The sequence below is a fragment of the Pinus tabuliformis genome, chromosome J (assembly GCF_031772625.1).
Source record: "Pinus tabuliformis cultivar Carrire ecotype Pingquan chromosome J, CPIR1, whole genome shotgun sequence".
Lineage (NCBI taxonomy): Eukaryota > Viridiplantae > Streptophyta > Pinopsida > Pinales > Pinaceae > Pinus > Pinus tabuliformis.
Genome location: NC_142295.1, coordinates 899,993,223 through 900,018,842, shown reverse-complemented (window position 1 = coordinate 900,018,842; position 25,620 = coordinate 899,993,223). Strand labels below are relative to the sequence as shown.

The 25,620-nt window shown below is 40.6% G+C and overlaps 1 protein-coding gene across 2 annotated transcripts in view; it reads right to left on the bottom strand.

The window, feature by feature from the left end:
- Positions 1-21,774, bottom strand: part of LOC149229597 (cytochrome P450 720B2-like) — a 43,336-nt gene extending 21,562 nt beyond the window's left edge. The window contains exons 1-4 of one of the 2 annotated variants that reach the window (XM_089378680.1): positions 20,774-21,774; positions 20,320-20,647; positions 19,321-19,470; positions 18,988-19,227 (exon numbers count right to left, since the gene is read on the bottom strand). In XM_089378680.1, the coding sequence (XP_089234806.1) occupies positions 18,988-19,227; positions 19,321-19,470; positions 20,320-20,647; positions 20,774-20,931 (876 nt within the window). In that variant the 5' untranslated portion in view covers positions 20,932-21,774. The remainder of the gene's footprint in view (positions 1-18,987; positions 19,228-19,320; positions 19,471-20,319; positions 20,648-20,773) is intronic. The other variant, XM_089378681.1, reaches the window with a different exon arrangement.
- Positions 21,775-25,620: the final 3,846 nt, after the last annotated feature.

Sequence of the window (25,620 nt, the reverse complement as noted above, 5' to 3'; positions counted from 1 at the left end):
TCTGCCCTGTATTTCTCATTAAGTATCCTATACTGTGCTTCCATTCTTGCCTCCAAACTCTTGACCTGGTCCTCCAGGATGCGCTGCTGCGCCCTTACCTCCTCAAATTCTGCTTGAAGGTCTGCGCAGTGAAGGCAGTCTTCTGATCGGTCCATATTTGTCTCAGGCGATTTCCTGCTTGAAGTCTCAGCTACTGAAACTCGAGTCTTTTGAGCACTAAGTCGATTACAGCAGGTTGAAGTCTCAGCTACTGTAACTCGAGCAAGCTTAATGGATGGCCGATTCTTTTGAGCACTAAACCGATTACAGCGGGTTAAAATGAGAAGGATGGGAGCATTGAGGTGCTGATGCTCACACAAACATCTTTGCTTAACACTTTGAAGAGATCTATTCTCTGATGTATAAATAGAGTTAAACTGCGCGCTTCGAGGGCGGGAAGATGTCAAACTGAGCATCATGGGACTATTGCATATCCGCAGAGTGGTCAGATGCAAATCCCGCATAGCATGAAGGGTCGTTCTGAAAGGACAATTCTCACCTGAAGGCTTGTGGCTTCCCATGCGTTGAGGCGAGTTCCTGATTGCAAATCTGAGCAAAATCCTACCCACATTACCTATTCTGTCACCGGCACGAATTACTTGATCTATCTCACTGATTCTGTCAGCTGGAGATCGCCTGCTGTTGACTAGATATGTAAGAATCATGGTAGCGGTTGGAATGTCACGCTGGAATTACAGCTCAGACTGCCAATGGGCCTTTCGCATGCTTTGCTGGCATGTTTATCCGCTTCCTTGTTCATACTACGGAGGATGTGATAATAATTAACCTCTTCCATTGTCGCGTGAAGGATTTGATTTCGTTGATTTATCTGTTGGAGGAGAATATTTGGTGTACTCTGTCGGTGTGCCATAAGCCGAATGATTATTGAGGAATCCCCGAACACCACTGCCTTCTTTATCCCAAGTTTGATTAATTGGGTGAGACCCTGGAACAGGGCTAATCCTTCAGCTCTGTTGTTGGAGTTCTCCCCTAGTCCCCACTCATAATGAAGGATGCAGTCTCCGTTTGCATTACAGATAAGGCCCCCTGCACCGGCCAGACCCGGATTCGACTTAGATGCGCCATCAAAGAATAAGCAGAACCTATTGCAGTTACTCAGCCAGTTGGAGAATTCCTCTTCTTTTAACCTCAGTTTCCATGCGCTTTTTGCTTCTTTTGCCTTTGTCCCCCTCCTGCTGGTTTCCTGAGCACTGGATATGTTCTCCAGAAAGTAGCTGAGAAGATTTCTCTCCTCTATACTGTAACTTGTTGCGTCAATTTTGCCGCTGGTGTGGTTTGTAATTGATTCTAGAGCCAACATTTTAGCTTTGTGGCAAATTTTCCTGGTGCTGAAGCCTTTCTCCTGGAAAACCTTGCCATTTCGTGCTAACCAGATGCGCCATAGAAGTGTGAGTGGTATGGTGTTCCATACTCTTTGAGCCAGTTTGCTTCTTTTCTCTTTCCAAGGACAGTTCTTCCTCCATTTATAAATCGTTTCTGCGATGGTGGTCTGGGGCTCCCAGGGTGTTTCTCCCATTGAGGCCATTTTCTTCCAGCATTCACCAGCCACCGGACATTCTATAAATAAATGCTGCATCGTTTCCTCTGATCTGCAACAGTTTGGACACCTGGATGGGCCCATTATGCCTCTTTTTCTTAGATTTTCCGCTGTTAATGTTTTCCCTTTCAGAAGAAGCCAAATGAAGAACTTAACCTTGGGGGGTGCCTCTGCTCTCCATATTATTTTCCAGTGGTTCCAGAATTCCAGTTGATAGGTGCTGTCACAGAGGTATTGATGTCCAGCTTTTACTGTGTATTGTGTTCCAGTTGGATCCCATCGGTACCCATCCAGTGTGCCTTCTTGAACCGGAGCTTTGCTGTGGAGGAGCTTCTTTAGGGCGTTGAGGCTGGTTTCTAACACAGTGGGGGGATCCGGGAATTTCCAGCCTATCCAGGCATGAGTGTGGGTGTCCCATTTTGATATTTGGGACAAGTAGAAGAGTCCTTTATCATTAAGCCAGTTTATGACAGGGATTGCCTCTGCTTTTGATCCCATAGGTTGCTGCCCGAGGATTTTGTCTTTAGAGAAATTGATACTGTTTCCCCCGCCTGGGACCTTAGAGATATTTTGATACATAAATGGTATAGCCTTCTTGCAAAGTTGCCAGATTTTTGTGCAGTCTCTGTTAGGAATATTAGCCTCCAAAAGCTGCTGCCTTGTACAGTTTAAGTATTTTACCTCCAAAACCTTCTTCCACCACACTGTAGGCCCTGTGATCAATCTCCATACAAATTTTGCTCCAAGGGCCAAGTTGAGAAGCTTTGGGGATCTGATGCCCAGTCCTCCTTTTTCCTGAGATTGGATTATATTCTTCCAGCTTAGTAGATTGAATTTGTTTTTATCTGTTTTCCCTCCTTGCCAAAGAAAGTGTCTGAGTACTCTTTCCATTTTTTGATGGAAAACAACTGGAGCTTGATGTAAAGAAAAACGGTGTATGGGGAGAGATGCAATACCTGATTTTAGGAGAATTGGCCTTCCTGCTGGGTTCAACCACATTGTGCCCCATTGCTGCACTTTCCTCTTTATTTTGTCAAGGATCTCATTCCAGGTATTAGCTTTCAAGGGTCCCAAACTTACTGGCATTCCTAAGTAGGAGAAGTGGTTCCAGATTAGACTGCAGGAAACTCCAAATATGCTTGCAATACTGTGAATGGTATGATTTGTTGTATTCCATCCATAAATACAACTTTTTATCTGGTTGACTTTCCCTCCTGAGTAATCCATGAATTGGTCCAAGAGCTTCTTGAATCGCCTTGCTATTGTAGTGGATGCTCCTCCTATCAGCAGAGTATCATCTGCGAACTGTGAATGACTGATGTTCTTTGTTCCATGTTCGATCTTGATGCCAGTGATTAATCCTACTCTCCGATTATAGTCCAAGGCTTGACTGAATGATTCAGCCATGAGGATGAACAGATATGGAGAAAGGGGGCAACCTTGTCTGAGACCACGGGATGATTGGAAGGCTGCACATGGTCTCCCATTGATCAAGGGGGAGATCCACGGTCCAGTTATACAGGTTGCTATCATAGTGAGGAAGGAAGGATCAAACCCAATTTTATGAAGGACAGCATACAGATAGGAGTGCCTTACTCTATCGAAAGCATTTGCAAGATCCAGCTTTAGAACAAATCCTTTTTCCTTCCTGGTTAAACTCGAGTGGATGGCCTCTTGTACAAGGAGAATGGAATCAGTAATGTGCCTGTTGGGGAGAAATCCCCCTTGATTTTCAGAAATCAAGGAGGGAAGGAGAGGTTTAAGCCTGGCTGCTAATATTTTTGAGATAATTTTGTAGGCTGAGTTGCATAATGAGATTGGCCGGAATCTCGAGAAGGAGGAAGGGCGATTTTCTTTTGGTATCAAAGCAAGATAAGTGGAATTGGTGAATCCCCCCATTTTACCTTTTTTCATCACCCAACGAATCATCTTTAAGAGATCTTTTTTTATCATTGACCAGTATTCCCGATAGAAGCTAATGGGGAATCCATCCGGTCCTGGTGCTTTGTCAGGATGCAAACTCCAAATAGCTGCTTTGATTTCCTCTTCTTCTACTTCTTTCTTAAGATTGCTGTTCATTTCTTGTGTGACCCCTTTAGGCAGATACTGGAGCATGTTTGAGTAATCTTCTGCGCCTTTGTCTTCAGTCAGAAGTTTACAAAAATGCCTGGTGGCTGCTTCCTTTATAGAATCCTGGGTACTATATCGGTTCCCTTCATTGTCCATTATTGTGCTCACTGTGTTTCTGAGCTTTCGCACAGTGGCTTGTTTATGAAAGTAAGCTGTGTTTTTGTCTCCTTCCTGCAACCAAAGTTGCCTTGATTTCAATCTCCACTTTATTTCTTCATCCCTGAGGATTTGGTTCAGCTGTGAATATAATTTACCTTCTTGTTCTTTATTCTGCTGAGATAGCCCTTGCCTTTTGATTCTCTGTTGCACATCCTCTAGATCCTGCTTGATTTTCTTTTTATTCAATTCGGGCTCCTGATAATTGCTTCTTGCCCAGTTCTTTAAAGCCTGCCTTACTCTTTTAAGTTTTGTCTCCTAGATATAACTTGGAGACCCCTCTACATGATGGATCCATGTCGTTTGCACCACTTCTTTTGCAGCTGGTATCCGGTTCCATATTGAGCTATATTTGAAGGGTATGGGCCCTAGAGGGCAGTGGCTTTGGAGAGTTAGAGTTATCGGATAGTGATCAGAAGCCGACATGTTGAGGATATTCGAATAGCCTGTTGAGAAAGTGGAAAGGTATGCTATGCTGATAAGGAATCTATCGAGCCGTTCCATGATGTTGCTGGCACCAATTCTTCTGTTACTCCAGGTATACCTACGGTTTTTGGGCCTGACATCAACTAGATCATGATCCTGTATTATGGTCTCTAAGCGACTTCTGGAAGGATCAGGAGTGAAATTACCTCCTCTTTTTTCATTAGCGTGCAGCACTAGATTAAAATCTCCTACTACAATGAGATTGGTATTCTGATCCATTTCTATGTTTGCTTTCAGAGTGTCCCAGCATATCTCTTTTTCTCTATACTGATTTGGAGCATACACATTATACACCGTTACTGATTGGCCTCCGGTTCTGCTTTCAAGTGTGGTTCGGATCCAGTTTTGTTGAACATTGGTAGAGCTGCACATCCATTTGTTGCTATCCCATAAGGTTACTATGCCGCCTGAGGCTCCTCTTGCCTCACTTATGCTTCCACGGAAATGTTTCTGCTGACTAATTACTCTATTCATTTCACTTTGATCTTGCTTTGTTTCTTGTATAAGCATGATTTCGGGGTTCTTGTTGTGGATTAGATCCTTGAGGGCTGCTAGCTTGGAGGGGTGCCCTAATCCCCTGCTGTTCCAAGATAGGATTTTCATCATGAGATACTAGATATATGGAGAGGTGCTCGCCTCTCATGGCCTTTATTGTTGTTTTCTTTTTCCAGATGCCCAAGAATAAAAGTCTCTATTGGTGTTTAAGTGCCCAATGCTATGTCTTTTTGTGCGCTTTCGTCCCTTTGTTGTTTAGCTGATTTTCTTCCAGGTCCTTGCTTTTTTGGAACATCACTGGGCGCTCCATGATCCTTTGAGGAGCTCCTGGTAATTCTCGAAGAGGGAGGGTCAGGTGGGGGCTGCATGGAGGGGGGAGGAGATTGATGAGGAGGGGGATCAATGGAGGGGATGTCAGGTCCCGATTCAGCCTCAGAAAGGATCGAAAAGGTATTGGAAGAAGGAGGGAGAGGTGGATCAGGTTTCAAAGGGGGAGGGGAAGAAGGGCGCTGATTGGAGGTTCCAGGGACATCAGAATCCATAGGAGATTTGTGAGGAGGCGATGATTTTTTCTTTTTAACAGATTCCTAGTGGCCATCTTGTTCATCATTATCTACATTAACAATTTTTGTGCATCTATTTGCAAAGTGTCCGTATTCGTGGCATACCTTGCATTTAAAGGGTATCTGCTCGTAGTCCAATTGCTGGATATGGCTCCAGTCATCCACTTTCAGCTTGATCGCCTCCGACAATCCTCGGCCTAGATCGACTTCCACACAGATCCTTGCGCATGCCTGCATGTTGTCTTTGGGTTCACTGCGATCTATGTATTTTCCCACCGCATTTCCTATAGCTTTAACTGAATCATCCCCCCAACAGTGAAGAGGGAGATGTGGCAGCCGTACCCAAACTGGAACAGCATTCGGGATATCTAGTTCTGGGTCGAAATCCGGGGTCCATTTGTTGAGGTAGAGGCCCCTGGAGTCCATAAAATATGGTCCGTTCCTGAATATTAGATCTTTGTCCTCCTTTGTCTCGAAATGGAATGTAAAATATCCTCTGCCACAGAATCTGATAGAAATTTTACCCTGAATCTTGTCCGACCAGTTTCGTTCGATCCACCTTTGCACTGTTCTGGGCGATGGCCAAAGTCCTGTAAATTGCCCAATTAATCCTTTCTCTGCTAGGGAAAGGGCTGCCATGCGTGGGATAGCAGGCGGCAGTTGAACTTCCTGTAATATATCAAGTTTCTTTACAAACTTTGTTGCTGCTGGTCGGGGTCGCTGCGGGGGGAGAGATTTTACCAGGTTGGAAAAGGCCCGTTGCAGATCCGGATCCCCACGAGGTGGATCCGGAGGATCCATGCTGAGGCGCGATCGCAGGCAGCTTCAGGCTCACGCAGCAGTCTCAGGCTCGCGCAGATCAAGGTTTAGGAAAAAAACCACCACTTAATATCTTCATTATATTTTTTTAAGTATTCATATTTATAAAATATTTCAAAATCTACAATAGAAATAGGAATTTCAAATAGGGAGTCATAACATTAAAAACAATATCAAAACCCCTTTCCAATACTTATATGCATCTTAAAATCTACGCTACCATATTTACAAAGGCCATCAATAAGGGTATTGTGTGTGATAGTATCCACAGGTTTTCCCATATTCTATGGTGTTCTTATGAACCATAAGTTACCATCATGACGAAGTTGTTAACTTTAGATAGTTGTAATGTATATGCAACTGCTTTAGTTTATGGCATATGCCATTCCAAAACTTATATACATCTTGAATTGTACTCTACCATCTTTACAAAGCCCATGAAGAATGGTACTGTGTGTGACATTATCAAGTCCATGGCTTTTACCATATTCCAGGGTGTTCTTATGCACCATATGTTACTAGCATCATGACGAAGTTGTTAACTTTAGAGAGGTTTACGTAGATACAATTGCTTCACTTATGGAATAGACCATTGAAACATAGGGGTAGGATGAGACATCTATCATAAAAATACAAATTGATTCCAACAACAACCTGCAAAATTATAAAGCAATACACCACCCATGGTGAGTATCAAGGAAGTTGAGATGATTTTTGGAAATGCATTTTATTAAAATTAAAAAACATCAGTTGCATTGTCAAACCTTTTTTATTTAGAGTTATGCCAAGTATAAGAAGCTAGACAGAATAGACATGAACAGGGAATACTTGACTACATTGGTCTTGCAATGGTGAATTGAAAACATTGCAATGAACATGTTTGTTACATTTCCAAATGTGGAAGTTTATGAATGGAACCACACCATCTTCAAATAAAATTAATATGTTAGTGTTAATAAATAATGTGATGAGAGTAGCTTATTCTTTATAAAGTTTATTTGTGATGAGAGTAGCTTCAAGTTATATTTTTCATGCGATTTATGATGAAATTCCAGGGATTTTTTTTAATTACAATATGTTGTCAGTGGTGGAAATCTGTAAACTAAGGGGGTGTCCCTGATGTGAAGTCCCAATTATACCTCACACTATATGGAGTAGGATCCCCATCTGGAGTATCGAACTCACTACCATGTATGTTGTAGATTTTCCTTGGCTAGAAAGTTTAAGCACAAGAGAGAAATAAATAGGTATCTTAGCAAGTGAGTATGCCTTGTGAAATGTTCAACTACGGAAAGTATCAAGGTCCTTCTATTGAAAGGGGAGAGAAAAGTGGGACCTTTAAAGACACGTAATAATAAAAATATAGAAAAGGAACACAAGCACATACATAAGAATGGATCATTGATCAACTAGAAAAATAGTTCACAAGGAAGCAAATATTATTAAAGAAAATACAACATACTTTTAACAAGATAAGTACCAAAGCCACCCAAATATTTAAATTTCCTTAATACATATGAGAAACAACATCCATCGCAAACACTCAAAGAACAATCTTACAATATTCATGACATATGCATGAAAGTGTGTCATCTCAACGAGCTTTTGAATTATGTAAAAGTTCCAAGATACATCAAAATAACGAACACCACTGGACCCAATAGTGGAGCATTATAGAAGTCACTTTCTCCTCCAGAATAATTGTCTTCCTCTTTAATGCATGGTAGGAGGAGCCAAGGTGAAAATCCCTTTGCATGTACAATGTGGCTATATATATAACAAATGGGGTGATCATTCACCTCCCATGAAACTCTTGGACTACCCTCGTGACTGTTTGACTTATCTATGACCTTTCAACTCCCACATGACTTTTCACATTACATTGATGACTTTTGGACTTCCATTTTACATTACATTTTCCAATATAGAATTTACATAATCCACAAATGATGTCACACATGATGATTCATGACATAACATGACACTGATGACATGGAAAAGTCAAACCACTCTTTATTACTACTTTGTCTTCAATAAGAGATGTGTTGACGGTGTTGAATCCACCAACATGTCACGGGATCTCCCCCGTAAGAAGTCCCAACTAGACCTAAAACCATTTGGTGTAGGAGTCCTAGCAGTCGGTCGTACAGTATCGCCTTGACCGAGATGGTGTGCAAAGGCAAGTAAGATGTCCCTGTTGGTAGCAAGGGTGTGACATATGCAGTAAGGCAAGGAAGGTGCATGAGCAGTTCTAACAAATGGGCGGTGAGGTGAGTACGCCCCTTGGAAACCTGTGAAAGAATAGAGTTAAGAAGGGAACACACGAGAAAAGATGCATCACAAACAGGAAAGAAAGTGAGCTAGCAATCCAAAGTGATGGTTAAACCAACAACACATTTCAGTAAGATTCATACATACTTATATAGAAAAGCCATACATCCGTGCGTAAGCAAACAGATACATATATTATTAGAGTATACAATTTATTTGAAATACAGTAACAAAATATGCATGAAACGTACTGGCTCTGTTATATTAAGAAGTGAAAGTTCCAGTCATGCAATACAACCATGACTAACCACTAGTTTCGACAGCAGAATGTTACATCCATTGCTTCCTACTCCTCCAAAGAGATATACTAGCTCTGCATAGTGGAGAAGCTAAGGCTCCTTACAATATTGTCTAATCTTTCTCTAAGATACTCCTATTAGAAGCTTGGCTGACCAAAAGCCTATACAATGAGTTATGAGGGACTATATATAACAAAGGGTGGGGTGGCCCTTGACATTCCCCTTTGTGACTGTTCACCTATCCTCGTGACTCTTCAACTACTCTATGATTGTTACACTCAACTATCGACACTTGAACTTCCACTTGACATGATGTTACATACAATCTGCACATGTACCAATGTGAGACAAAACAGGCTTGAGCAACCCATGCAAGACATCATTAACACTTGGACCATTGCGGTAAGACCAACTCTTCGAAACCCTTGCGATAATTGATAGTGGAGAACTTATGCCAAGCTTGGTCGTTCGTGATGGTGTCTGTGCGCTCAATGGTGACATCCTGCTGAAAGAGAACTCTTGCCTCCATTGCATCTGGGTACATTGATATGGCACCTCTATCCAACTCATTTGATAACATGCGCATCATCATCTTGAGTGTGGCTAGACCAGCAACATACTGATGCATAGTGTGTGCTGGTGACCATGTGCATCAACTTGTCAACGTACATGTTCAGCTCTAGTAGGATTTGCTTCTTGTCTTCGCCTCACTGAGTGTGCCATATGGGTGGGATCGCATGAGTGCACATAATGACATGAATGCTGTTGAATTCCATTGCATGTGATCAACATCACTGCTCACCTTGTCTACTTCACGCCAGCTACTGGGATGGATCTATAACTTGTACGGGCACAGTTTCATCCATTTGTGCATGTTGCGCCCCCTGCTATACATGTTCCTACTGTAACTCATTCTACCGTTTGTGTAGCTCTTGTTCTTCCTTGAGTTGTTACTTCAGCACATGCAGCTCCTTCTATGTTTATCTCTCTGCATTCACGCGATATTTGTGTCACGCCATCACCTCATAGCCTCAATCTCCAAAGCTTCTTTCATCATGAGTGGATTTGTTTTGAACTTGCAGCTTTGTTCCATGTCTATGATGTCAACAACCTTCCTCTTCCATTTGTCACGTGTAGGTCTGCTGCCTTCTGTTGCTGGTGATGGTGTTACTCATTTTGATGTCGTTTCCATTCATCTTGATATCATTGTCCATGAACAACTTGATGTCTTCATGTATAGGCAAGTCCATAGACACTTGATTGACTGCATCCCCAGTTGTGCTCTTAGCGGTGTCTTTGACTCTGCTCTCCTGGAAGCCATTGTACCTGTGCTGCTGCGAGGTGGATGACACCTGTGATACCTAAAGGCATAGCAACACCCATGGTAAGAAATATGTTAGTTGAAAACCAAAACAAACTAAAGGACTGACATGCAACATACCTGTGTGATTTATCATCATGGTTGTGCAATTTTCGAAGGGAGGTCGAGTGACTGACTGACAAAACTACACAAGGCACAGTTCGAGTTCTCAGGAGGTTGAATGACAGCTAGAACTATGCAATGCACAGCCTAGCCTGGCCTGCTAAGGACAGAAACTGTGCCATGCTCAATTTCAGTCAGCTGTGACATGCAACCAGCAAACTACATTGTGCAGTTTATGGGGCCAGTAGGACACTGCCTCCAAGACTTTCCCAATGCAAGCCTGGAGGTTAGTATTGGGCTACACTTGCACAATTTCTAGAGGGAAGGCAGAGTCTTCACTTCTGGAGATGCGCAGTGCTAGCCGGGCAAGGCACGGTCCAAGCCAAGGTAGCCCAAACCGGCCCATAGGCGACTGAAAACATGAGAAGTCTAAATGCATGATGAGATGAGTGCAAACAAGAGTGAATGATTATGCATGCAAACAGTAAGTGTAGCATTCAGAAAATGGGACGCATACATGTGTGTGAAGTGGGTTGTCGTGAGGACGGCCTTTAGCATAAGCTAACATTCATGCAAACGACACCAAACGTTCACAGAAATCAAGCAAACAACACTCACATAAGCTGAAACACAAAAAGCGACAAAATGCAGCACATGATATGCGAAGCGGGCTTAACCCAAAACAGCTGAGTTGAATGTGCTGACAACTCCTAGATGCGATGTGGGATGTCAGAGCTGCAACATTGATGCGAGGAATGAGATTTGCAGCGTCTGGAAAATAAGTTTTGATAAAATCGAGGTTATGATGTGCATGCCACAAATCTAGGAAAAGTGACACTTGGCGGGGGGTTTCTAAAGTGATCCATGCATGTAACCTCCAACTACTAAAAATAGATCCCTAAATATACGGATGCCTTTACATGCTGCCATGGGAAAAGTAGCCCATGCATGAAAATAAGTTTTTCTTGGTCCCGGAGGGAACCTGTGAACTTGAAGGAACATGCATTGGTCTGCAAGCCTGGGAGAGGGATTTGCGCAATTTATAGGTTGAGCAGAGATAGTTTTCCCAGAGGGATTGCGTAATTTCTAGGAGGAATAGGTGACTGTTTCCCAGGCTTACGCAATTTCTGGTCTGAGGAGCTATCTTGGATCAAACTGCACAATTTTCTCAAGGAAGTCTATCTGATTGCATTGCACAATTTCTAAACCTAGAAAGCTACCTAGCTGATTTGTGCAATTTCTGCTAGCTGTTGGGCTGGCTATCCCAAATGGATTGTGCAATTTCTGGGAGTAGCAGGTGACTTCTGCCCAGAATTTTGCAATCTCTAGGTTGAGCAACTGCCCTGGGATCAATTGCGCAATTTTTGAGAGGAAGACTGTCAGGAAGAATTGTGCAATTTTGGAGCCCGGCTGGGTGTCTAGCTAGGTTTGCGCAATTTCTGGAGGGAAGGATCGTTCCCCTCCAGAATTTCACAATTCCCAGAGGGAGATGCTCAACCAGCAACTAACACTAAGTCCAAAAATCAGCCTGTGAAGGGGGTGGAACAAGCTTGCATGCATAGGTTAACAAGACTATGAAATAATTAAAGCTGACGTGCTTGACAGTGCAAAACATGTTGTTGAGGATGGTTGGTAGGAAGGCTCCAAAATGGAGCTAAGGAAAAATGTTGGATGGTGGTTGTAGCCGCTACAACACTTGGTGACACACTGGTAGAACTCGAGCTCTCTGAATGGACCTTGTTTGTGAAAAGCAAGTGTAACACCTTCGGAAGTATTGTTCAGTTCTTTGTTCGTCTTGGTTTCCACACTTGCTTGATTGTAAGATGTACTATCTGCCAGGCTCTTGGTCAGTCGACACACATTCCAAGTCAAGCCAACATAGTTGTTTTGATTGGGGATGAGGGGTAGATTGGTTCACAAGTCATATGATCGTGAGATTTTTAGTTTCATCTCTGGTGTTGCTCTGCTACCAGCCGGCCTTGACAATACCCCAACAAAGTCACGCAAGAACACAAGCATCGCTCCACTGCCAGCAAGCCTGATCAGTACCCTGGTGGAGTTACCTACATCACCTCTCTGCGCAGGAGCCCTTTCTCTTCTATCGACTTGTTCATTTTTAGTTTTAATTTTCATATTTTGATTTTTCATAACTGTGCATAAGACTTATTCATTTCAGAGGCGGAAGAGGGATCCCGACTTATTAAGAGCAGAAGAGGTTGTTCCTTCACAAAAGTAGTTTGTATATACCTCTGATATGCTTGTTAATGTTTTTCCCCTCATCTTACTCTACTTGACTGAGATGACAAGGATTGAGCCAAAAACAATTGACTAGAGTATGTGATACTAGTTCACGTGCAAGCGTTGTGTTTTCACCAAGATTGATCCGAATTGGATCCATGAAGAAAGATAAAAGAACCATGATTGTATCAGATCGAGAAAAACTTCGAATTCAAAGAGCACAGAGTGATCAAAAAAACCTCTGAATAGTGGCAGTTGGCAGCCAGCGTGGAACGATGAGGACCTCGATCAAAGCGTGCTAACCGAGTCCCATGGAGACCGCACAGGAGGCGAAACTAGCACCTGGGAAGCCTGGATCGGGAAAAGGAGGCAGTTTCTGATGCACGATTAGTGCTTAGTGCTAATTGCGTGTCAGTGGGCAAAACTCCTCGAGAAGGAAAGCCCCGAAGTGCTTGGTCGCATGGAAGCCAGGAGAACTGTGGGGGAAAAGCGCTAAAGGCTACAGGCGGGACCCGCGCTCCAAAACCATTGGTATTGATCGGGGGCACCCTTGGGTGGTAAGCAGATTTGGCCGAAACCTAGCGATTCCACTCAGTGCCCGACGGGTGGCAAGCGGAGGAGAGAGAAAACTGCCACTCATCGCGTGCTAATGGTCGAGCAAGTCAACCGTGCGAAATGAGCGAATGGCATCGGATCTGGGGGCTCCAAATCTAACTGCTGAGATCGCGCTCGATGGGACAGCTGGAATTGACAGGGGATTAAGCTGCGACAGAGAGATTTTTGACATCTGATTTGATCGCCAAGGTGGCGCAATTCGTTGGAAGACAAGTGGCCACTCCCTATGAGCCTGATGACGACGCTGAGATAGGGAACTCCAAGCAAAGCTGCAGCAGGTGATCCGATGAAGGTGGATGGGAAACTGAATAGCCATAAGATTGAATGGCTTTAAAGCCATGAACAGACAAAGCAGAAGACATTGAGAGGAAGAACAGAGAAAAGAAGAAAACAAAGACAAAGAGAGCAAAAGCGAAGAAGACAATGAAGCAAAAGTAGAAAGACAGAGGGCCGAGCTAACCACCAACTGCGTCGAGCACCAGAGAGCTTGAGAGGTTTAAGCCACCCCTGAGGGGAACTGTCGGGAGTTGAGTACCATATTGGGCTCCTTCCATTACAGACTAGAATGTTCCAGAGTTGGTAAGGAAATGAGTCTGTGCACTCTAGTGGCTTGGGGAATCCAAGAACCACCCTGCCAAGAAAATTCTATTTCAGGATACTCATATTGAGCTCCTTCATTATAACTCTCTACTTTGAGACACAATAAAAGAAGGCCACCACTTAAATCTAGACCGGAGACGTATCCCTAGAGGATAGGGTGAACTCCTTATTAATTTGTTGTGTTCTTGTATTTGCTTACTGTGTTTCTCTACTTTTTTCCATTTTCTAGTGTCTGTGTATTTTGCAATCTGATCGATCCGTTGCCTGAAATAACATAGAAACACAACACACCAGCACATGAGTTGGTAATACCTTCATTCAATAAATATTTAACTAAGATTAGGTGATTTTCAGATCAAGTGGTATCAGAGCTTTAGGCTGTTAAGGTTAGACAAGCTTGTGTTGGTTTAGTTGTTGAATGCTCACTAGATCAAAGCTCAAATTAGGAGAAGGAGAATTGGTCGAAACTAATCCTGAAATTGGGAGAGTCTATCCTCGTAATACAATGATAGAGGAAGGTTCTGTGGGGCTAGACCCTCAATTCATAGAAAGTTTCATGGCCATAAAGTCCATGGTAGAAGAAATGTATAGGGACTTTAGAAAACATAAGGGTGAAGATTCATCAGGCTCTAAACAAGACAAAGAAGAAGATGAGTCTCACTTCCATGACCACTCCAAAGGAAAAGGGAAAGAGGAAAGCTTTCTCACACCTCCTAATAGCCCTGTGAATAAAAAGAAAGCATCTTTGATCAAACTAGATGTTAAATTTGATTTGCCTATATATGATGGAGAGCTAAATGCAGAAAAGTTGGACAATTGGATTAGACAAATTGACGTGTATTGCAGAGTGTAGAATATCGACTCAGACAAGAGCAAGATTCAAATGGCAAGCCTATGCCTAGGAGGCACTGCCTTGGTTTTGTGGGAAGGCAGAACCCAAGCTGACATGAAAAGACATGGTAAGACTATCTCTGTCTCGAGTGAATTTGTTTCTGCAATCAAAAAGCAGTTCTATCCATTGGCCTACATGCAACAAGCCATGATGAGTTGGCAAAATCTTCGGCAGTTGAAAGGTCAAAGTGTGCAAGGATACACTCAAGAATTTAGAAAGAGGGCATTGATTCTAGGAATCTCATTAGACTCACTAGAGACTCTTTTGAAGTACATTGGTGGTCTACACAGCTACATGAGGCATACCATCCTCATGTTTAATCCCACTAGTATAGATGAGGTATCTATACAAGCTACTCATCTAGAAGCTAGAGGAAAGAATGGAAATCCAGAAGTTGGGGGACCATTCCAACCCACTGCAAGCAAGAGTAAGGAGAAAAGAAAGCAGAAGTGGAAAGAAAGGAAGGCTAACATTGCATAGAAAAGCAAAGCTTCATGCACTTACTGTAAAAAGGATGGGCATGATGATGAGCATTGTTGGATTCTGCATCCAGAGCTGAGACCTAAGAAGTCCAAGGGCAAGAAGAAGAAAACTGCTGCAGCTATTCAGAAAGATCTGGGGTCAGACTGGGGAGATGAAACAACCATTGCAGCCACAAGTATAAAAGGTAAGAATTCTGAAGCATCTACTAGTAATTCTGCACAATCTATTACTGATGAAGAAAATGTGAGAAAAGGGCATGAGCATTTCCATATTTGAGTTGTTTCCAAATATTAAAAGATTGATACTTTGTTTGATAGTGGCTCACAAGTAAATTTAATTCTAAAGCAATTGTAAAGAAATTGGGATTAGCAACTACACCTCATAAGAAACCATACCCATTAGGATAGTTGAATGATAAAGCACAACTACAAATGACTAGACAGTGCAAACTTAAGTTTTCTTTTGGGCCAGCATTTGTAGATGAGGTTGAGTTAGACATAATTCCTTTGGATATATGTGGAATTGTTTTAAAAAGTCCTTACTTGTATAATAGAAAAGTTATTTCCTATAGAGCTGAGAACAAGTATTTGCTTATTAAAGATGGAATCGAATACTTTGTAAGAGCTCATAAGCTCAAGAATAATTATACTATCATAAACTCAGGGCAGATGAAAAGAATGATAAATTCATGCAAACAATTCTTACTGATGGTTGTAAAGGAAAAGAAGCCTGATAAAACCAATGTACTTGAGGGCTGTAATGCTAAACAACAAGCTGATATAGAAAAGGTTGTTTTAGAGTATGATACCTTGTTTCAAGAACCTAAAGGTTTGCCACCCAAAAAGGAAATGGTACATGATATTATTTTGCAGCAAGATGCTCCATTGCCTAACATTGGAATGTATAGGTTGTCTTCATTAAAGAATGCTGAAATCAAGAAGCAGGTGCAGGAGTTGCTTGAGAAAGGGTTCATCAGGCCTGGCACATCACCATGTGGGTCACCAATTGTTTTGGTGAGGAAGAAAGATGGCTCGTGGAGAATGTGCATTGATTATTGAGCACTGAATAAGATAACAATAAAAAATTGTTATCCCCTTCCTCGCATAGACGATCTTTTAGATCAATTGAAGGAAGCTGTTTATTTCACCAAGCTGGATTTGCACAGCGGATACCATTAGGTCAGAGTTGCAGAGCAAGATGCATGGAAGCCTACTTTCAAAACAAAGCAGGGATTGTATGAGTAGCTAGTTATGCCTTTTAGCCTGACCAATGCTCCTGCTACTTTCATGAGATTAATGAATGATGTACTCAGACCTTTTCTTGATGATTTTGTTATTGTGTATCTGGATGACATTCTGATTTTTAGTAAAACGTGGGAAGAACACTTAAAGCATTTTAAGAAGACATTAGATGTTTTGAAAAGAGAAAAACTTCATGTTAAACTCTCAAAATGTGAATTTGGCAAAACATCTCTAAAATATTTGGGTCATATAGTAGGGGGTGGTGAATTGAAAATAGATCCCTCTAAAGTGGCAGTGATTGTAAACTGGCACATGTACTAGCATTTCCTGATCTGCAAAGGTCATTTGAGATCCAAACAGATGCCAGTGACTATGCCATGGGAGCAGTGTTGACACAGCACGGTACACCCATATGTTATCATTCTCAGACTTTTAATCCTGCAGTAGTTAACTATCACACTCATGATAAAGAATTGTATGCATTAGTTCAGAGTGTGAAAAAGTGGAAACATTACTTAATGGGCAAAGAGATAGTAATACATACTGATCACCATCCACTTCAATATATACACTCCCAAACTAAGTTGCAGCAATCAAGGCACTATAGGTGGATGGGTTTTCTACAATAGTTTCATCTAGTCATTAGATATAAAAAGGGGATACATAATAAATTTGCAGACATGTTATATAGACCCATTATAAATACATCTACTATACTTAAGCATAATTCTGTGCTACATGAGAGCTACATTGAACAATATGCTCAAGATATAGATTTCAAAGATGTATATGCAACTTTAAGTCAAGGCAAAAGAGTAGAAGAATTGGATTATCATTAAAGGACTGACTCTTATACCATTGTGGGAAACTCTGCATTCCACAAACTGAGAGAGTAAAGATAATTAGAGAGGCACACACTTCTTTGATATTAGGTCACTTTGGGGTAAGTAAAACTGTTGCACAGCTGCAAAGATTTTGTTATTGGCCAAAGATGAATGAGACAGTTTCTAGATATGTAAGAGGGTGTACTATGTGTGCTAAAAGCAAGCCCAGCAATAGGAAACTAGGCTTGTACACTCCATTACCAATTCCTTGTCACCCTTGGGAAAGTGTTTCCATGGATTTCGTTGGAGGAATGCCTAAATCTAGGAAAGGTCATGATTATCTATATGTTGTTGTGGATAGGTTCAGCAAAATGTGTATTTTGATACCTTGTAATAAATAGATTATGGCTGGAAAAACTGCAAAATTGTTCTTTGAACATGTATGGGTTCATTTTGGATTACCCACTTGCATTGTATCTGATTGAGACACCCGATTTGTGGGGAAGTTTTGGTCAAGTCTGTGGGAACTGATGGAAACCAAACTAAAGAAGAGCATAGATTTACATCCACAAACTGATGGCCAGACATAAGTAGTTAACAGGATCGTGATCCAGTTACTCAGAGGATATTCCAGCAAACATCGTAAGCTTTGGAATGAACATTTGTGTTATGTGGAGCATGCTTACAACAGAGCAAAACATTCTTCTACACAAAGATCTCCTTTTGAGTCCTGTTTTGGTTTCACACCAAGGTCTCCTTTGGATTTTGTCTTTGGTAAAGATACTACAGTTGATGGACACTGTGATGTGGACAAGGCAACAAGTTCATTGAACAAATCCAGGAGATCCACCAGGCAGTATAGGAACAGCTGGAAAAGAGCTAAGCCAAATACAAGGCAATGCATGACAAGCATTGGATGGAGCATAGTTTCCAAGTTGGTGACCAGGTCTGGCTGTATATCAACAGGGACAGGATGCAAGGTGAAGGTAAAAAGTTAAAGCGTTGAAGCTACGTTGGCGAGACGAAGTGTTTCATATATGACCTGAGAATTGAACAAATACATACATGATCAATCATCTCGACACTATATAATTATTTTTTATCAAAGTTTAGAGTAACTACTCGTCATTTTACTTTACTCTTTTCAGTTTAAAGGGATCAAAAAATACACCTTAAACAATATAAATTTCAAAGTTTAAGCTTCTGTGATATGTAAAGTAGCTTCAACATCTATCATATTAGATTTAAGATTTCCACTTCTTAGAATTTCCAAATTTAAAATTTGCTAGTTCATTTTGAAGAAAGAGAATGAACTACACAACGAAATTCTAAACAGCAAAGCCTAAATCTAATGTGATAAATCATGAAGCTAGTTTACATCCAACAACACAAATAGGTAAAAGCTACTACAGATTTTTAAATGATCTACAATTCATTTATGTATATAAACATATGTTACAAAACTTGTAATTAAAAAAATAAAATAATGTTATTAGCCTATCACCCGAGCTTATCTAAAATACTGATTCGCCTGCAATCAGACAGACATGGACCATGTCAATCTCATTGCCTAATATTCGGCGAATCAACTAGATCAAATAGAAATCTTGAGCTTATCTAGATTGCTTATTCACCAAATATTCAGCCATCAGACCTACATAACCATGTCCATCTGATTGCCCGATAAGGATGCCTGCCCGTCCCCAAACAGAAATCGTTTGGTTGGTCAACAAAGCAGTAATTAATTAATTAATTACATACACATTCGGTGAATTTCATTGACCGGTAGTCATCCCAAGTGAGCTTTTATTTAGAATAGAGATTTGCAGCATGTACCTACACACTGAGTACACACCTTCAAATCGTGAAGTGCCCGGGGACAGTCCGTGAGAAATTTGATAGAAAATACCATCGCTGAGAATGAGGTCTCGTGACCAGCGAAGAGCAGGAATAATACTAAATCTGCTATAACTTCTTCTGAATGCAAGTCTTCTTTCAAGAGTTCTCCTAAGAAATCATTGTGGACAGTTTCATCTGGATGCTGCCTTCTGTGCTTTATACCCTCATTAACCTTTTTTATCAGAAACTCTCTGCCCTGCAGCGATGCTAGGCATTACTCATCCCGTAAGAACCAATCAAATTAGTAATCAGTAAAATAAAGGAGCAAAGCATTGCGGCTCTTGCGCACCTTAATTCCTCTGGCGTACGAGGTACCCGGGATTCTAATGGGAACGGCAAGGAAAGCTTTAGAAAAAGCGGCGAATGCCTTACCGATCTCTTCCGTCTCCTTGAACGGAGATAAATCCAGCAATTGTTTTGCCATCAAATTCAGAACAAGCTGTAACAGATATCACATGTGATCAGACAAATCGACCAATCTAAATGGAAAACAGTTAGTTCACCACCATTATGATGATACCAGTATTAGAAGGCAGGTTTCGTAGTTCAATTTTGTTTGATTTCGATAAACGCTTAATAAAATCCATAAAGAATGCTTAAACAGTGCATAGCTTCTCGAAAATTTAATGAATTGAATTGAAGAATGTTAATGAGGCGAATGACACCAAAATAGTTTTTTTGGGTGTGAATAATGGTTTAAAAAGATTGGTTTTGTAAATTTTTTTTTTTCACAAATAGGTAACAGACTATCTATCTATTTTCAAGTCTTCTAACTCACTACAAATGCCTTTATAGGCAAGACACTCCGTGATAAAATGCTATGAAGTTTCAATTGCTTTTTTCCCAAAAAAACATAAATTCTTTTTTCCTGCAATTTTTCTCACAAAAAACATAAATTCTTTCTTCCCATTCTTTCTTGGGAATTACCCAACTTCCTGTATCTTTATAGGCAGGGAATTCCATGATAAAGTGCCATTAAGTTTCAACAACTCCTTACTCCTTAAAAAAACATTAAGTTTCAACAATTCCTTAATCATTAAAAAAAACAATTCTTTCTTTTCACTCTTCATTGGAAACTACTCAACTACGTTTTTAACATATAAGATGATGCGATCCAATCCTTAATTTTACTATTAATTGTGTTATTAAGATATTAACCTTTCCCTTGAGTCACTCAAATAGGTCATTAAAGAATTTTTAATTAATGCATAGCTTTTCTGTAATATAAAGATTTTTGCAATGGGTTTCTTGATGGTACTTACCTGATGGCACTCCTGATGGTGCTTACCTGATGGCACTCCTCGTGAAGATGGATATCCCTCTTGGCTTGCCACTGGGCGAAGGTGGTGTGCATAAGGTTCTGTATGTCGTCCATGAAGTGCACACGCAGCTTCTCGAACCCCAGGAAATTTACGGCCGTTCCGTGGAGCTTCTTCTGGAGATCTCCGTGCACCGAAAGCAAAGCGAATTTGCCGATGAGATTTCGAAAAGGTCTCGGATAATTGGATTGAAACAGCCTGCCTCCATTTTGCAGAATATGTTTGTTGAATATTGGATCCACAGACACAATCATTCGAGATCTTCCGAACAAATTTGATCTGAATATCTCGCCATACCTGCGTAATTCTCCTTGACATATATAATTCACATCTTGTATTTGATATTTGATAAAATACGCTCCAATGTTAAAATTAGCACAGTACCTTAGCTCTAGATGTTTAACGTTAAACTTAACACAGTACCTTAGCTCTCGATCTTGAATGAATCGGCGTGGTTGTGAACACGAATTAATCGCTCGCTTGAAGCCCAAGGATTCTCCAATCAATGGCCACCCTCTGGAACCGGGAGGCAAATTGTAGCCTCGACTGTCCACTATTCTGTAGAGCTGAAGCAGAATCATGGCCAGAACGAAACAGACGAAGCCCACCAGCCATGAATACGTAACACCATGATCCCCAATTCAATGCTTTCCTCAGAGGGCAACTATCCCTTCTGCGTTCCACCGTTGCAGACCATCTGACCTGGTCTCTCCCTTTCTCTGCTCCTCATGCAATTGTAAAGGATATATACTCTGATCTCATCTCTGTTAATGCACCTGCAAATAGACGCTTTCCAGTCTTCTGGTGGAAGCTTCGCTGCCCCCTTAAGATTATTTTGTTCTCCTGGTTGGTGCTTTTCAACAAGAACTTAACCTGGGACTCCTTGAGGCGGCGGTCATGGCACGGCCCCAGCAGATGTGCTCTCTGCAAGATGGACGAGGAAACAAATTTTCATCTCTTCTTCAAGTGCTCGGCTGCCCAACAAATCTGGTATGACCTTGCAAATTTCTTCTCTTTTCAACATCTAAGCTTCATCTCTGTGGATGCAGCTTTTGACTGGTGGGGGCGCCAAAATTCCCTTCGCCCCATTCTGCCCATCACCCTCTGGTCTCTCTGGAGGTGGCGGAATCTGATAATTTTTGAAGACTCTCCTCTTTCTGCTAAATTTGTCCTGCAATCAGTCTCTGCTCTGTACACCCCGATCTGCTGAACATGGGGTTTGATATTCTTCTCAAATTCTGTTAATAGGTTCATGTCATATGATGGTTATCTGACACATGGTTTTTCCAGATGCTGCTTACTAGAACTATAAGCTGTTTTGAGCTATAAGGTTTCAGGTCCACCTGAACTTTTGTCTGTATATCTCCTCAATATAATATCAAGATTTTCTTTCTAAAAAAAACTATCCCTAATCTCTTACTAATTTGAATGCTTATCAATCAATCTATGCTACGCCTCGATTATCCTCGGCTTAAATTGGTCCCGACTGCCCCCTACGATTCCAAATTTTTTGTCCACTTCCGATGCCCCGCCGCTTTCACTGGATTCTCTTTTTTGTTCTTTATAATTCATAACCAGTACACCTTCACGTCACTGAATTACCTTGTGCTCTTGAGTAAGTATTTGGAATTAATGTGCAGTAGTTTCACTTGTATGTGTGTAGTAGTTTCACTTGCTTGTGTGTTGTAGGTTAGTTGTCATTATATTTAATTTTATTATTTATAATTTTTTATGTTATAATCCATTTAAATTTAAATAAATTTATAGTTGATACTTCCTCTAAGATAGCAACGTGTCATCAGAAGTGAGAGACCAAAGAACTTGACAGAAAAAATGTCACAACAACTTATCCTTAAAATCTTGGAAAGAAAAAGTGAGTCACTTTGAGGGTGTGAAAAAAGCCGAGTCCATGACTTGGAAAAAGTGTGAAAACCTTGTTGAAAAAATTGGAACTGACGTACCTCGTCAGCGGAAAGAGCGCATACAACCTCTGGCAGTCATTTTATACAAAAGCGATTTTATAAACGTGCATCGGTCATTTTTTTTATTCCTCTGCTAAACGACAACGTAACGAAGGTCAAAGTAACAAGGTGCATGTGGTTTTCTTTTAAGGTTGACGATGAAGGGTTCTCTTTTAATGTTCACGATTAAGGGTTCTCTTTTTAATGAGTCTTTCTTTACCATAAAAGTTCCAAGTTAATGAAATTTTCATTTTAAAAGAATAGTTGTTATTAGTGTGATTTTTTGGATTTTCTATTTAGGAATCCAGAGGAAAAATGTGAGGTGAAAGTTTGATTTGTGTTATTTAAATTAGCTTTGTGACTATATATATGGATTTAGTAGCCTCAAAAACCCCTAGGGCACTTTTATTGTGCATCTGTTACCCATCAAACTTGTGATTTCAATAAATTCCTGCCAAATTTTAAAGAAATTAGACCAGAAAAACCCACTAGAAATTTAGTTGGTAAACATAACCGCTAAATTACTTATTTTATTATTGTAGTCATATAAATTAAATGGTTGGTATATGTCTATAACTTATATCCTCAAACACATGCTTTCTTATAGCAATCATGATTAATTATAAATATCAAAACACTTATTTCATAACATATTTCACATTTCTAAGATTTAATAAAATCATCAAAATTAATTACACTATAGTGTCCTTTTTTATTATTATAAAAAGAATTAATATATGAATTAACCATCCACCACCTATATACAATATGTTAGCATTAAATAAACTAGCAATTGCACTAGATGTTGCAAAGGAAACATCGTAAGGCATAAATTTTACGGCATAAATTCGAGATAAGGGCATTGCAAGCAATCTGATTCAACCTTGCTTTCTCATTATAAACAACGTTTCTGTCCAAAGCCAATAGTGAAACAAGACAAAAATTAAAAATCAATGTGCTTTGTGAGACCTTATAAGATCTGTTGGACATGTAAGAAGGTAAATATAGTACGAGTTATACATTTTCTCTCCTCTTCTAGCACAAGATACAAACATACATTTTCTCTCCTCTTCTAGCACAAGATACTAACATACATTTATATTTTTCCTGATTAGGGTGATGAACAATGTTGGGGCAAGCTCACCACTCAACCATCTCACATAAAATTTATGAGGGGTGGAGTGGCCATCCTCCCACATACAGATTGATGTGAACTCTTCTTATTCAAGTTATGCATATATCAAGACTTTATTTTGAAGTTAGCTCCAAATACATAACACTCCTAATGTGAGTTATATGTTGTAAATTAGTCCCTACCCTGGTGCAGGTGGGATTTCCTCTACAACCTTGTGGCATCAAGGGGCTTTTATACACTAGTTCACTTTCCTTCTCTGAGAATTTCCTTGTATTTTTTCTAGAATTGGACATGTATGCTCGAGACAATTGAGCTGTAGTGGTTTGGATCTATCTACAATTTGCATTAGGAAATTACCATTGCTCAACTGAGCAATTAAGGAGAGAGTGTAATGGTAATTTATTAGGCACGAGTGGTTGTGTTGTTGAATTTTTGTTTAAAACATTGTGGCTTCCTTTGCAGCTAGGTTTTCCTCTAGTTGTAGATTCTGCACCATATTTCATCATCCACCATTTGAAGGTTGGGTCATCGCGAGTTGTGCTATTTGGGATACTCACTTTGACTCTTAGCTTTGTCCATTTTTCCTTTGCCCATATCTTTGTTGGTTGTAGCTCAAAGTGGTATTCTATAGTTGTTGGATTTTGGATTTGAGAATTATGGTGGGATGTGGTTCAATTTATTGTCATGTTAGATGTCCTCTTCCTGCTCCCTTTCCTCTCTTTCCTCTTTCCCTTCTCTTTCTATTCAAGCCTCCTTCCTATTCTTGCCATTGCATTTTGCTGGATATCCTCTACCTTTGCTTCTCTTCTCTTGGAATTATGATCCCTAATCTTTTCACATGGCATTCCTTTTTTTCAAGGTGCATGCCTCGGAAGCACATGCATAACCACCAAGGAGATGGTGGGGAGGGATGGTGGGGAGACAGAGGGGTGCCATGGACCTAAGGGGTAGAAATTAAGCCCATAAATAGGCTCAAGAGGATGCAACCATCTACCAATCTTGTCCCCTCTGATGTCTGCTGTGAGATCCCTCATATTAATTCCATTTTTATTGATGATTTTCAAAATTTATCTAACTCTAACATCCTTGAGGAGGTATCCCATCAAGTTCCTCACCCTGGTGACATTGGAGGAAGGTCAAAAAGGTTTGTTATGAAACCAGCTCAAGAAAAGATAGAAAAGATAGATCAACGCCTTAGAATTCAGCCTCTTCGAGGGGGTAACCTCCTTTACATTACATAAATGAACAATTCTTGGATGATACAAATGAAAAGACCTCCTTTCTATATATAGGAGTCTAAGGGGTCATAACATAATCAGAGCCGACATAACAATAATAATGTAAGGGCACAATAATAACAATAGTGGGCTTCTATGGGGCACAATAGTAACAATATGGGTACATCAATATAATAAGTGGGTTGTACTAATAACAATAAGGGGTTACACTAGTAGTATAGGGGCCTAACATGCCCCTCTCCTTCAAAAAGCGTTGTCCTCAACCGCTTGAGTAGTTCTTGATGCTTCTGTATAAAATTCTTGTCCTCCCCATGTGGAATCTTTAGTCGGTAAGTTCTTCCACTTGATGAGATACTCTGAAACTGATTGATTTCATAGTTGTCGGGTTCTTGTTTCTGTGACTGCCCCAGGTTCCAATATGATTTTTTCCTTCCTCTTCAATTTCTGGCAATATTGTTTGAATTGGGATCTTTTGCAACTTTTGAATAAGTGGCCATACCTCTTCGTCCTTCTTCCATTCATCCCTTGCTTTGTTTACCCAATCCGGTTGGATAATAGAAATAGCACAAAAATGCTTCCACATCCTCATCCTTTCTTGAGAGTGCATCTGCCACCACATTTTGCTTCCCTTTTTTGTAGATGATTTCAAAGTCATAACCCAACATCTTTGTGACCCACTTTTGTTGCTCTTCAGAGGATAATCTTTGTTCTAAAAAGTATTTAAGGCTATCATGATCCGTTTTTACCTTGAAGTGTCTTCCCATTAGGTAGGGTCACCATTTCTTAAGTGCATGGAGTATTGCCAACATTTCCTTCTCATAAATAGCTTTGCTTAAAAACTTTCCCTTGATTGGACGACATTCAAAAGCAATGGGCCTTTCATCTTGCATTAGAACAGCACCAATTCCATTTCCTGAAGCATCACATTCCACAATA